Source organism: Anarrhichthys ocellatus, unplaced genomic scaffold (genome assembly GCF_004355925.1).
Source record: "Anarrhichthys ocellatus isolate YVR2014 unplaced genomic scaffold, GSC_Weel_1.0 scaffold9, whole genome shotgun sequence".
NCBI classification, from domain to species: Eukaryota; Metazoa; Chordata; class Actinopteri; order Perciformes; family Anarhichadidae; genus Anarrhichthys; species Anarrhichthys ocellatus.
The window spans coordinates 9356839-9369187 of NW_022280039.1; the positions used below are offsets into that span (position 1 = coordinate 9356839).

The 12349-nt window shown below is 42.6% G+C and overlaps 2 protein-coding genes across 2 annotated transcripts in view; both read right to left on the minus strand.

Moving 5' to 3' along the window:
* Nucleotides 1-3641: 3641 nt before the first annotated feature.
* tal2 (T-cell acute lymphocytic leukemia 2) lies at nucleotides 3642-6363 on the minus strand. The gene is made up of 2 exons (XM_031849650.1): nucleotides 6110-6363; nucleotides 3642-5046 (listed from the first exon to the last, which is right to left on the minus strand). The coding sequence occupies exon 2, from the start codon at nucleotides 5030-5032 to the stop codon at nucleotides 4694-4696; it is 339 nt and encodes a 112-aa protein (XP_031705510.1). The 5' UTR covers nucleotides 5033-5046; nucleotides 6110-6363; the 3' UTR covers nucleotides 3642-4693.
* A 2679-nt stretch (nucleotides 6364-9042) lies between these two features.
* shoc1 (shortage in chiasmata 1) overlaps nucleotides 9043-12349 on the minus strand; it is a 14290-nt gene continuing 10983 nt past the window's right edge. Inside the window, exons 16-21 of the mRNA XM_031849380.1 lie at nucleotides 12179-12300; nucleotides 12010-12097; nucleotides 11451-11582; nucleotides 11123-11272; nucleotides 10050-10827; nucleotides 9043-9575 (exon numbers count right to left, since the gene is read on the minus strand). Of these exons, the coding sequence (XP_031705240.1) occupies nucleotides 9490-9575; nucleotides 10050-10827; nucleotides 11123-11272; nucleotides 11451-11582; nucleotides 12010-12097; nucleotides 12179-12300 (1356 nt within the window). The 3' untranslated portion in view covers nucleotides 9043-9489. The remainder of the gene's footprint in view (nucleotides 9576-10049; nucleotides 10828-11122; nucleotides 11273-11450; nucleotides 11583-12009; nucleotides 12098-12178; nucleotides 12301-12349) is intronic.

Sequence of the window (12349 nt, forward strand, 5' to 3'; positions counted from 1 at the left end):
CCAAACAAAGCTGAACTCTGACTCGTAGCTATTCTTTGTCCTACATGGCACGTTATATAACACACACACACACACACACACACACACACACACACACACACACACACACACACACACACATATACCCCAAGCAAATGTTAAGGGGTAAAAGGTAAAGTCAACAGTTAGTAAAAAAGAAAGCGGTCTCTAACCTGAACCACAAATCCACAAAAGGAAAGTAAAAACTGACTTCAGAATCCCAGATACTAGTTGTTGGCTGTGGAGAAATGGAGTGACATAACTGACTGATAAAGATTTCAGCTATGTGGGCTTGGACACACTGGAGCAATTTGAGGATGTGGAGTGTGCATGTTGGGGCCTGTGCAAGAATTTCCGTGCATACAAAGTGTAGGAGTGTGAGTGTAACCAAAGATGTTTGGTTTTCGTAAGGGGGGGGGGGGGGCTTTTAAAGCCACATTTTGAAAGTAGTTGTATGTTTACAGTTTTTTGTCTCAGTTGTGATCATTGCAGCCCCACTAGTGTGGTGGCTCAAGGTATCGCATTGCAGTGTCGGATGTGTTGCTACACCTCAGGATGTATTGCAATAAGATTGGTGATCCCATCATTGGGTCAAAATTTCTATTTGCCTAACATGTTGGTTTATGACCAAATACCTGAAGAACTAATGGCATGCCCATCAGCCTCAGCTGCACTTTGTGTTTCATGCTAACGTTAGCATGCTAACATTTTGAACATAAACATTATACCTGCTAAACGTCAGCATGTCAACAGTGTTGTTGAAAGCATGTTAGCATTTAGCTCAAACAGCCTCACAGAGCTGCCAGCATGGCTGTAGCCTCTTGTTTTAGAGATGTATCTCGCAGTCGAATGAGGCAGCTGATTTCAGAAAGCGGCTGGGGCCAGAGGGGTCAGCTCGGTGTGAATATTAGGTAGGCGGGGGTTGTCGGCCATGCCTTTAGGAATCGGTGGCGTTGAGGGTGTGCTGTTCATGGGAAATGTCACATGCGACTGTTTGGGCGTCTAAATCTTAACTCTGGGTACTTTGGCCCCCTCATTAACATTGTAGATTCCTTTTGACGCTGGATTCAGGAGCGTCTGGAAAAACAATAAGCATTTGAATATTGAATTCAATGCCCTGTTGAGGGAGTCAGTGGCCATTCAGAGTGTGTAAGTGTATACTGTTTCGTCCTCAGACCTCCCCTGGTGGTTCAGAGGACGTGTGAGGGAAACTAATGATGGGTATATCACGGTATTACATACAATCGCAGAATCATTCAGTCTAAATGTTGAATTCCAGATGAAATTAAATACAAGGGGCATAATGCACAATCTACGCTTCAGTCACTGCATTCCTGCTGCTTCCTCTCCTTCTGTCCTCCTTCCTCGCACTGTCTTTCCATCACAGGGTAAGGGTTACAGAGCATTGCTTTTTGAAGTAGATATTTGCATAATCAGATTAGGATGCGTGATTGTCAGTGGGCTCCCCCATCAGAGGGTGCTCCAGAGGAGAGAGGGTGCTGTCCAGCCAAACAATGGGTGACTCCCCTCCTCTCTCACCCTCCAACCAGCCTGCACCTGCATCCCACCCACCCATCAGGGCTGCAGGTCGGCTGCGGCGGCAGTCCACGCCTGGACTTGCAGCCGCGGAGGGGTGAGAGAGAGAGAGAGGGAGAGAGAGAAGGGAAAAGGAAAGAGGGAGGGAGTCTGAGTGCATGACGGGAGTGGGAGGGCAGGGGTTGAGCTGAGATATTTAAACATGCAGAGTGTGAATTGGCTTTAAGGGGATAAAGAGCTCAGGGCCTATCGGTTGGCACCCAACTCCAGAAATTCTTTTTCATGGGCGCCTCAGCCGGGAGAGCGAGGGGCTGCCTGCACTGATCTGGCCCATTGTGATAACAGATTCAGACAGTGTGCTAGACGCTGATAAGGAAATGTGCTCTCAATAGACGATTACCCTCGTACTTGGGAGAGAATAGTCATTCAGGCAAATATACTTGGTGGAGGGAATGAGAAGCGTACAGATTTGTTATTATTTTCAATGCAGGGTTTCATAATTCTGCTAGAAAATTGAGGTCAGAGTAATGCTCATATTGTCATTGGGCGATTTCTGTAAATAAGGATGTATCAGCAAAATGCATTTCACAGCCTGATAGCATGTGCGCAAAAGCAAACACGTGCCTTCCTATCCAGTTTCAAATGATTACTGAATAATTGAACATTAAATACACCAAAACATTCAACGTACAAAGAGGTAAACATTTTTTAATATTGCATCTCATGTTACCGGGAAGTACAGCTATTAATAACGGAAGTAGGTTTTTTTCAGTTCACCATGAAATTGCTCAATTCACTGTGAAATTGCACAAGAGGTAAATCTCTCCCAAAATGCATGCTTTGGGAGAGGCAGACTGCTCTGTACAGTTGTTTTCACTCTCCTACTTCAATGTGATTTATTTTGGATGTTTGCAGGATTACAATGAGTCACCTGTCAGTTCCCACAGGCCTCCAGTCAGTATGTCCAGCTGCCCTCTGCTCCGTTTACACACCATTAGCCCGAGTTTAACAGCCGGAGTGAAAGCGCCCGAAACCAACTCAGTGTTTACTCTTCGGCTCAGTTAGTTGCAGCCTTTTTTTCCTGAAAATGGGGCACAATTTCTACAGTCACAATAGGCGATTAGCCATGTAAATGTGTGACCTCGGTTTAAATGACAAACAAGGAGATGGGTGCAAACAAAACTGCGGATATTGGAACTAGAACTGCTGAAACACATAGTCCATTAATCAGTTTGTTGATCGACAGAAAACTATTTTGATGATCGATTTGATGCAGTATATAATATATAATATATATATATATATACATGAATATAATTTTTTTATTTGGATTGCTGGTACGACAAAACAAGTCATTTGAAGACGAACTTTGTACTCTTTGTACTTTTTTTTTTACTGTTGTCTGATTTGCTGACTAATCAATTAATCGATTAATTTAAAAAATAGTTGATTTTCTTCTGTTATCTTTAGAATATTTTGATGGCGTTTCTCATAAAAAGCATTAATCTAATTGCACAGTAACATTTTGTTAATTTTTATGTTGGACTTTAGAGTTTAATTAGGAATAAATTGGTGATTTATGTAATTTCTGTTGTTTGTTTTCAAGTAATATTCCTGCCTTTTCACTTAATAGTTATGGTGTCGGTGCTGTTAAATGCTGCGTGTAACAACAAAGTGAAGAGAACTCCATCTGCACGTCGGTCAACTGGGCAGCGTTTGACTCCAGAATGACCTCCGATCCTCGCAGTCACAAGTTAAGCTGTGACTTTCACCGCTCCTCTCACAGACCTGTGGTCAGTGGACAGAGAGCAGAGGTCAGCTTTGTGTCCACACGGTCATCACAGCACTTGTGGACCAATGTTTCCGGGCTTATTGGGCACGAACAAAGAGGCAGCAGCTCTGCTCTTAACTTCACATCACTTCGATTTAGACAGTGTGAAATAATGTCATCGGTGAGCCCCAATTTCGCACTGCATACTAACTGAGAATATTTTCCAAGGATTTGAGTCATGTTTTTGTTTTATTAGGTGTTCCTGGGGCTGTTTTGTCCCAACAGACACTCCTCCATTTGCTTTGTGAATTGCATTGTGGGACAATCATGTCCTTCAACACATACTGACTGTTTTGAGTACACATACTTTTGTCATTTTTTCAGTGTGAACACACTACAGTTCAAAACAGGCTTGAGAAAGTGTTCTATTATCAAATCATTTATTAAATAAATAGTTCAAATAAATAACATACTGTATATTCACAAGCACACCAAAATAACTTACAAAGGAGGTATCAGAAGATAATTAGCACACTCTTCACAGCAGACAATCAATTCATAATCTTTGGCTATATGACATGCGTATTTTACAAAAACTCAAAACACGTTTAAATGAGAAGATATGTGTGTGGTGAAGCGTGTGATTACTGAAAGAGGATTGTCAGTTTTTGCCGAAATTCCTCAACCCAATCCTAAGAATCACCCAATACTGAACATCGTTGTGTAAAAACGGGTGAGAAACGGCAAAAGTCTTTCACAGAACGGATTCTTCTGAAGTCAGATAATCTTGGTTAATAAATATAAAGGTCAGATTTAGTCTTCTCATGAAAAAAACAACAACAACATGTCGATTTAAGAAAAGAAAAAAAAGCGGCCCTTGGCTATTTTGAGACAATTGCAGTCTGGAGAATTGGCTGAGCCATTATCTATTCAAATGCTGAATCTATTGCTTGAAATGAGAAATTCCTTAATCCCCATCCATTTTCCTCATCGGCAAAACACCCTGTCATTGCAAAACCCAATTAGTTCCAGGCTGGCCGGCAACAAGGAATATTAACATGAAGACATGAAGGGAGTATTGTACATCCAGGTTTTTACACATCCATTCCATGCAGAATACAAATTAATTTTCACCCGCAAATCATATTTCAACACTGATCGGGAGGCTGCGCCCAGGTTGTCAGCCACGTTTGGGGTCCACAAATATCACACAATATTGCATCTTCTGCATTGAAACACGAGTCACACACGGGTGACAAATGCAGAAAGAAAATAAGTCTTGAGGAAGGACTAAATCAGTTTTTTTTTTTAAACCCAGCAAAAGGGTCAGAAGGTCCACTCAAGAGTCTCTTTTTTTTGTGTGTGGTTCTACCAGGCCTCGGAGCTGTCGCAGCTGGATCCAGGTGACGGGACTTCTGTGTCACTGGTCAGGGCCCAGCCGTGTGGAGGGGAGTGCAGTTGCTCCATGTTTCCTCTGAGAAAGGTGAGCAGAGCGGTGGGGGAGTGGCTGGCCGGCTGACCGGTCTGGCTCTCCAGAAGCTGCACCAGGAAGGTGATGTAGCGCATGGCCAGACGCAGGATCTCGTTCTTGCTCAGCTTCTTCTCCGGAGGATGAGTGGGGATGAGCTTGCGGAGCTCGGCGAAGGCAGTGTTGACGTTGTGCTGGCGCCAGCGCTCCCTCGTGTTGGTGAACACCTTCCTGGTCATGGTGCCGTGTAGAGCTGTAACGATTAGTCGATTTATCGATTAGTCGATTGACAGAAAGTGAATCAGCAGCTATTTTGATAATTGAATAATGGTTTTTGGTAACATGTCCAAGTTCCAGCTTGTTAAGCGTGAAGATTTTATGCTTGTATTTCTTTATGCTCGTCTTTCTCATACATGATAGTTACATGAACATCTTTTGGTTTTGGATGCTTTTTTGGACAAAACAAGACATTTTGAGGCGCCACCTTTGGCTGTGTGACATTATGAAGAGAATTTTTCACTATTAATTTGGGACATTTTATAAATAAAACGATTAATCAAGAAAATAATGTGCATCTTAATCAATAATAAAATAATCCTCGTTCTAGACTGGAAGGAGAAAGAGTTAAGTGTATGAGGAAAACTGGCCACACTACTGAATGATTTTTTTTGCACAGAAATGACTGATATTGATAAAATATTATTTATAAAATCCTACAAGAAATATTTACCAGGATTCATTTTGTAATTTGCTGCTTATTTCTGAAAGATGCAACCCTCATATTTTTCCTCTTTTTGTCATAAATTGACATATTCAAAAGGTTGTACCAGGCTTTCATTGTAAATATAGATTTTGGAAATGCTTTTACTCCCCCTACAGTATCTAGCATTAACAAGCAGTATATACACGTTTAATAGATTTGATAATAGTTGATAACACATTATAATGTAGCAGATATTTGTCAACAAGTCCTCCTGTTGGCCCCCACAGGTGTATGAACAGATAAATGACAATACAGTGAACACACAATATGAGGCTATGGTGTTATAACTACATTACAGTGCATTATAAACCATTTATTAAATGTTAACATAGTGCTATTTAATGCTAAATAGAGGGGTTGAAGTTAAGTCTGACCAGATTTGATTGTAAGGTTAAATAAAAGCTGTTCTGCAACAAAACAAAATCTAAAATTATCATTATTAACAGACAATTCTGTTAAGTCTGGTATAAATGCACATCTCCTCATTACACCCTCGTTGATTAACACAGGGAAGGGAAAAATGAAATGCTTCAATATACCAAAAATGTCTCACCTGTATGTGTGTAGAAATGAGCAGAAATCTCAGTTGCAGAGTCGTCCTCTGCAGGTCATCAGTGTCCAGGAGTCCGCTGTCAATGTCCACTCAGATGTGTCTTCTCATGCTCGCTGAGGGATCCTTATGAGCGAGAGGGAAGGAGAGAGTAAAAGAGAGAGAGTGGGAGGGAGAGAGGGATGGGGTAAGACTGCCGCATGCTCGCATCCCACATTTTATAGCAGGGTGAACCCTATTGTGTGACGAGTGCCGTCGTAGAGCCTCTGTGGCATTGTGTGTGTGTGGTTGGTGTTAACTGAGCAGTGATTGTTAAAACACACTCCCCCCTCCCCTTCTATCATTTAGAACCAATGGAGGGGGCTTTCTGATTATACTGTCCACAAATCATCACTTTAAATGATTTTCATAGGTGTTTCTGTGCAACATTTGACAGGATTCTGGATCTTTTTTTCTTCTTCTCAACAGCCTTTTAAGTGACTATTTGTTGCTGCTTTTATGATTCATTGCTCATTTAATCCTTGAAGGTTCGCACTAAAGGTGATAAATACATTCCCATTGAAGTGAAACTGAGACGTTCATCTCTCTGATCCCTCTCTTACTGCTGTGGACACTTGTTCCTTTCTGTTTCTCTGACATTAGGCATGGACAACCCACCTTCCACTGCACTGTGGAAAAGACCTTGATATCACTGCCTGCTCTGCTATTGAATTCAGCCTGATTGGGCCACAAAAGGTAAAAATACCATATCCAGATTGACAGTTGAACAATATGTGTTTTGTTATGACTATGGTAATCTTGTTGAGCCATTCCATGGGGCCACACATAAATTACAGCATCCTGACTCACCTCTCTCCAACCACTCCTCTCTCTCTCTCTCTCTCTCTTTCTCTGCCTCCCACTTTCAACCTCCGTTCAGATAAAAAGAAGAAAAAAACCGAAGTCTAGTTTAACCAATTGTCACTGTTCCTTTTACACCCTTCAAGTGTTGTTTCAAAGACGCAGCCTTCCATAAAAGTCTCTGTGTGGAGTAGGAATTTACATAATCCGATTAGGGGCTGGGATTAGCTCCGTGGCCTGGAGAACGGGCCCGATGGGGGCCGTTTTCTGAATCGGCCATTCATGGGCCCTGCTGCACGTCCAAGAGGCTGCACCTGCAGGCCAGGCGCCGCCGCTCTCTGGCTGCGTCCAGCCTCCACTGCAGGCTGAAGGTCTGCAGACACACTCACTGTGGGCCATTTTCACCAGTCAGTTAACTTTCATCACACCTACAAGGCCAGGCCAAGATTATACCTGGTTTGTTGTAGTTTATCCGTCATGCTGAATAGGCAGAATAAGCATGACGAGCTATGACGCCACTTGTGGAATAAATTATGTTGAATTCAAGTGTAGCATTTTGACGCGTTAGCACACTGTGAGAGGCAGTCTCAAAAACAGAGGTTACTGCTGTATTTTGTATTGCATACCATGTGTTTATGTTGAATTCAACATAATAAACACATGCTTCTTAAAAAACAGAAAAGTTGGCACCGTGGTAAATTAATACAATATTTATGGTTTTAATTACCACTCAAAAGTTGCTATCTGGCATGCAAACAGAAGTGATATGGCTTGCAAATTAACAGTCAATACATATATATTTACCAGCAGATTTAACTGTAAATACAGTTGGTCAACAAACCTTGACTTGATACCGTGCCTCATTGTTTACATCATCTTATTAACACGTTGCAATGGTGGTTATTGTGTCAAAATATTGTGGGTTCCTTCTGCTGATATGCCGTCTTAAATCAGTTCAGGTTAAAGCAGAAACCCTCCCCCTACTCCTCCTGCTGCTGGGGCTGTGCGGGTTTTATTTACAGGGGAGAGGAAACACACAGGTGACAGTTAACTGCTGCCTGTGATTAAAGATAACCACAGCTGTGTGACCTTTACAGCTGTAGTCGACGTAGAATCCAAAATCTAAAGGATGGCTTGGGTTTAAACAGCCTGTTAATTCCCACATCTCCCCTTGTCCCATTCAGCTCTGGGTTTTTAAGTATAGTCAGGGGCAATTACTCCACCATTACTGCTGCTGTTTACCGAGCCTTCACACGGGGACTCCTTTTGGCCATCCTGCCCCACATCTTTTGTTCCTTGTGCCATTTAAAAAAACAAACCATTTAGTCTGTCTCTTTTGTTTGTCCACTGCTTGTTAGAAGGCAGAGGCCAGGGAGAGAGAGAGAGCGCGAGAGAGAAAGAGAGAGATGTTTAAAAAAAAGAAAAAGCCCCCCCTAAAAAAGCTGGTGGGTTATTGATGGTGGCTAGCCAGTGCTGGATATGGCTGTCCAGAGGCAGGGAGGCTTGGAGTCGATGTCCCTCGGGGTTGTCTTTGTCTGGGGATCGTTCCTGAGGGAGCTGGCTTCACTCTGCTGGCTCGTGAAGATAAGCACTCTCTCCACATGCTGAGAGACGATGATAAGGGGATTGCTTCACTAAATGAAAAAAGAGAAAGAAATAGCCCCACCATTGGAGCTGCTAAAATGAGAGGCTTTATCAGTTTAGCTGGCAAAGACCCTCGATCCCGCTCCTCCAACCATAAATCACAATTTGTTTTTCACTACTGAGCATGCTCTGTATGGAGGAAAACTAAATGTGCACTGTTGTGACAAAAACTGCTAACAACGCCCTTTTTTTAATTACTTACAAGCGATATATAAACGTATAATAAACAGTTATAGACAGTAAAATAGTAGTTGGAAGGCGTTTCAACCGTTTATTAATTTGCAGTATTTTTAAAAATTACAATTTCACCTGTAAAGAAACATTTTATAACATTACAATTGTGTTATATTGGCATTCATTGTCTGTGAATCCAGTTCTGAGAGCCTAACAATACAGGACATTCAGAATGTGCATAAAATGATAAACAAGTGTTTGATTAAATAAATCACATAAATACCATTTGTGCTGTGAAATTCAAGCATTAAAGTCCCCAAACAACTCATAAGAAATACGATAACAAACAACTATTACAAAACAATCAGTAGTTTATATTATGAAACTATTAGACTGAAAATAATTAATTCTTCTTATTTTGTCAGCAATTACTGCACTCCATTGAGATTAAATTTCTGTTCCTGCTGGTTTTAAAAGACAAATCAAGAAAGGACGACTGTTACTTGTTAATAAGAGAGTTTATGCCTAAAATATAGACATTTTATCCATATTTTAAAATGAGGAACTTATCTTACAATAGAAACTCTTTTGCAGACTAACCAGGCCAAATGAAACATCATATAACACGAATAAAAACTCTGAAGCTTAAATTGTGCCATTAACTTGAGTCTAACAAAACGTTCTTGTCTTCACAGACGGGCCACAGGAATGACAAGCATTTATGCTTAAAATAATTTAAGTCTGGTCTGTCCATCACTTCTGCCGGGCACCTTCTCGTAGCTTAACCTCCCTTTCTTCTGTGGCGTCAACACTGCAAAACAAACACGAGGAAATATCTCAATTCGTCCAAAACAAACAAAGTAACACCCGTCCAAATGTAGCACAAATTCTAACTACTTTTCCTAAAAGTTGGCAAAAGGAAATTGGAAATTAATGTGCTTCTCCATTCACAACCGTTATGCAGATATTAGGTGGTGATTCTTCAAGATAAACACTAATTCTCCATTCTTGGATGCTTTTTTAAATTATGTGCTCTTCCTCCGCAATGTATTAATGGCGCCTGTCAGACTTCAAACGGTGGAAAACAATGTAGGCGGCGTTTTGGAAACAATTTATATTTCTTTCTTGTATTAATTTGAGGATCTGGTGTTTTTTTATGGAGCGGAAGCTCCAGTGGATGTTTAAGTCACGTGTTTCATGTACGTTGTGATTTATTCAACAAGTCTTTTACGCTTTATTTGAGGAACCGGTGGATGGAAACTCACCTTGAGAGATTATCACTCACCTGTTCCGACCAAACCAGCAGCCTCGCCGCTCCTCTTCCTCTCTTGTCCTATCCAGCACCTGGAGCCATATTTAGCTGAAACCGTTGTCTCTCTGCTACTCGTGAGGCAGTCGTTGCCGTTTTGACCTCGACCCCACAGCGTGACTTCTGTAGGAGGGCTCAGACCGTAGGAGATGCGGTGGTGGACATCTGGATGCTGGAGGTCACCGTAGACGGCAGAGTGAGTGGAGGTCTGACTGTTGGCTGGCTGCTGCAGGATGTGGCTGGAACTGAATGCGGAGTCCAGCTGGAACGGGCCGTCCAGCTGGACTCCGCCGCGAGCATCGACACCGAGGTTCGACGGAGCTCTCCGTGTCCACTCGTCGTTTGCTCTCCCGACGACTCTCCCCACTGCTCCGGCTCTGCGTCTCCAGCCAGAAAACGTCACCTCCTCTCTGCCTCCGTCCTCCTCTCTCCATGGGTCACTGCTGGTCCAGCTCCTCTGGAGGGGGACATCCGGGCTGCCAAAGGAGGAACTCAGGTCGAGTCTGAAATCTGTGTTTCCCTCCGGCACCATCGAGTCTGGGTCCGGTTCACTGAAGCTGCGATCGGCTCCGAACAGGAAGCTGGTGTTGGGGTCACTACGGAATAATTCTGGATGGGGGTGGATGGGGGCTTCCTGCTGTGGGTCAGCAGTGGTGGTCCAGGGGCTGTTTGGTGGGTTTGTCTCAGTGATGACTGTCTGAGACTCCGGCTGGCCTGTGGTCAGTGTGTACAGGGAGGTGGTGTCACTGAACAGCTGAAACAAGACAGAGAAGAGGGGCTGTTTAGTGCCGATACGTCACTGAAAAGATTCAAATTTACTTTATTATAAGTCACTTATCTTTATTGATTTTATGTGAATTACATATATAAAGACATTTACAGTCAGATCAGTGGCTGTAAAAAAAAAAAAAGAAGACATCCCATAATTTAAATAACTGCAGTGTCTCAACCTCTGGTGTGCTTTCAGCCACTAACACATTGTATTACAGAGGCAGAAAGGCAACATACAGTGTGGTGAACTTAAAGAGTAGTGGTACATCTGTGATCACCTTGAGGACTTTATGTGGCACCTCAGGGAGCAGCTCCATTAGCTGAGACAGAGAGGCCCCCAGGAGCCACTGGACGGATGGCGCTCTCCTCAGCATTAGCTGACTAACCAGAGGGTTAATACACGGGAACTGCAACAGACAGCTTTCCTCCTGGAGGGAAAGGAAACAACACAAACTGAAAGGTATATTTGTACCTATAAATTAAGCTTGAGACAGCAGAAGTCATTTTACCCTGAAAGAGTTGCATTGAAGTAGTTATTGAAAACCATAGAAAAGCCTTTCAACTAAATACGGGACTACTTTATGTAACTTCCTCTGGATAGATCACCTCTGAAGGAGTCACAGTCAGCCAGTCTCTGTCCAGGTAGTTGAGAGGCTCCTTCTCACTGGCCATCAGGCTGTGAAAGCAGATCTGACTGATCCATTCGGCTATTTCAGTCACCTCGGACACAATCAGCACCTGACAGACAGAGTAGCAGACGAGGTGGTTTGTATCGTTATCGTGCCCGCCACCACCTCCACTCATTTAAACTCACAACTAAGCAGTGCTGCAAACAACTTGCTTTTCAGCGAATGCCAAACTTAATTATTAACATAATGTCCTATTTGTTTAAGCATTTAGCACAGGGCTCCATCACATGATTATATGATGGGCTGTTACGCTGTCGCTCTCTCCTTTTTATCACCACGAATGCGTTTGTATCCCATAATTCTATTTTCTTAAGATGTATCATAAATGCGAGTGCTGGTTCAATTTAATAACTTTTTGTGCCAGTAGGTACATTTTAATAACTAAATGATATGCTAAAGTTTTACCAGCACGATTTTGAAAAATCCAGAACAGTTGAGGGCAGAAAAAAAAAATAAATCATTTTTTTTTATTCTACCTTGATGTCTAGATCCTCAGACTTCATGCCGAACAGCACCAGAGACGAATAAACCAACACCAAGTTGCTGAAGGCTTCAGTCGAAAATCTACCATCACACAGACAGACAGAGAGAATCAGTGACGGTGTGTGTGTGTGTGTGTGTGTGTGTGAGTGTGTGCACACTGACCCTCCTCCTTGACTGTCTCCACAGTGCAGGATGAGCCAACAGTTGTTGTATTGCAAAGAGAGAGCGGTCAGCCTCATCACTACCCTCTCACTGGCTCGCTCCTGACACAGTTCATCCTCCTCCTACACACACACACACACACACACACACACACACACACACACACACACA

Coding starts and splice junctions, on each gene's coding strand:
- tal2 (XM_031849650.1), bottom strand. CDS start 5,032: ATGACCAGGAAGGTGTTCACCAACACGAGGGAGCGCTGGCGCCAGCAC.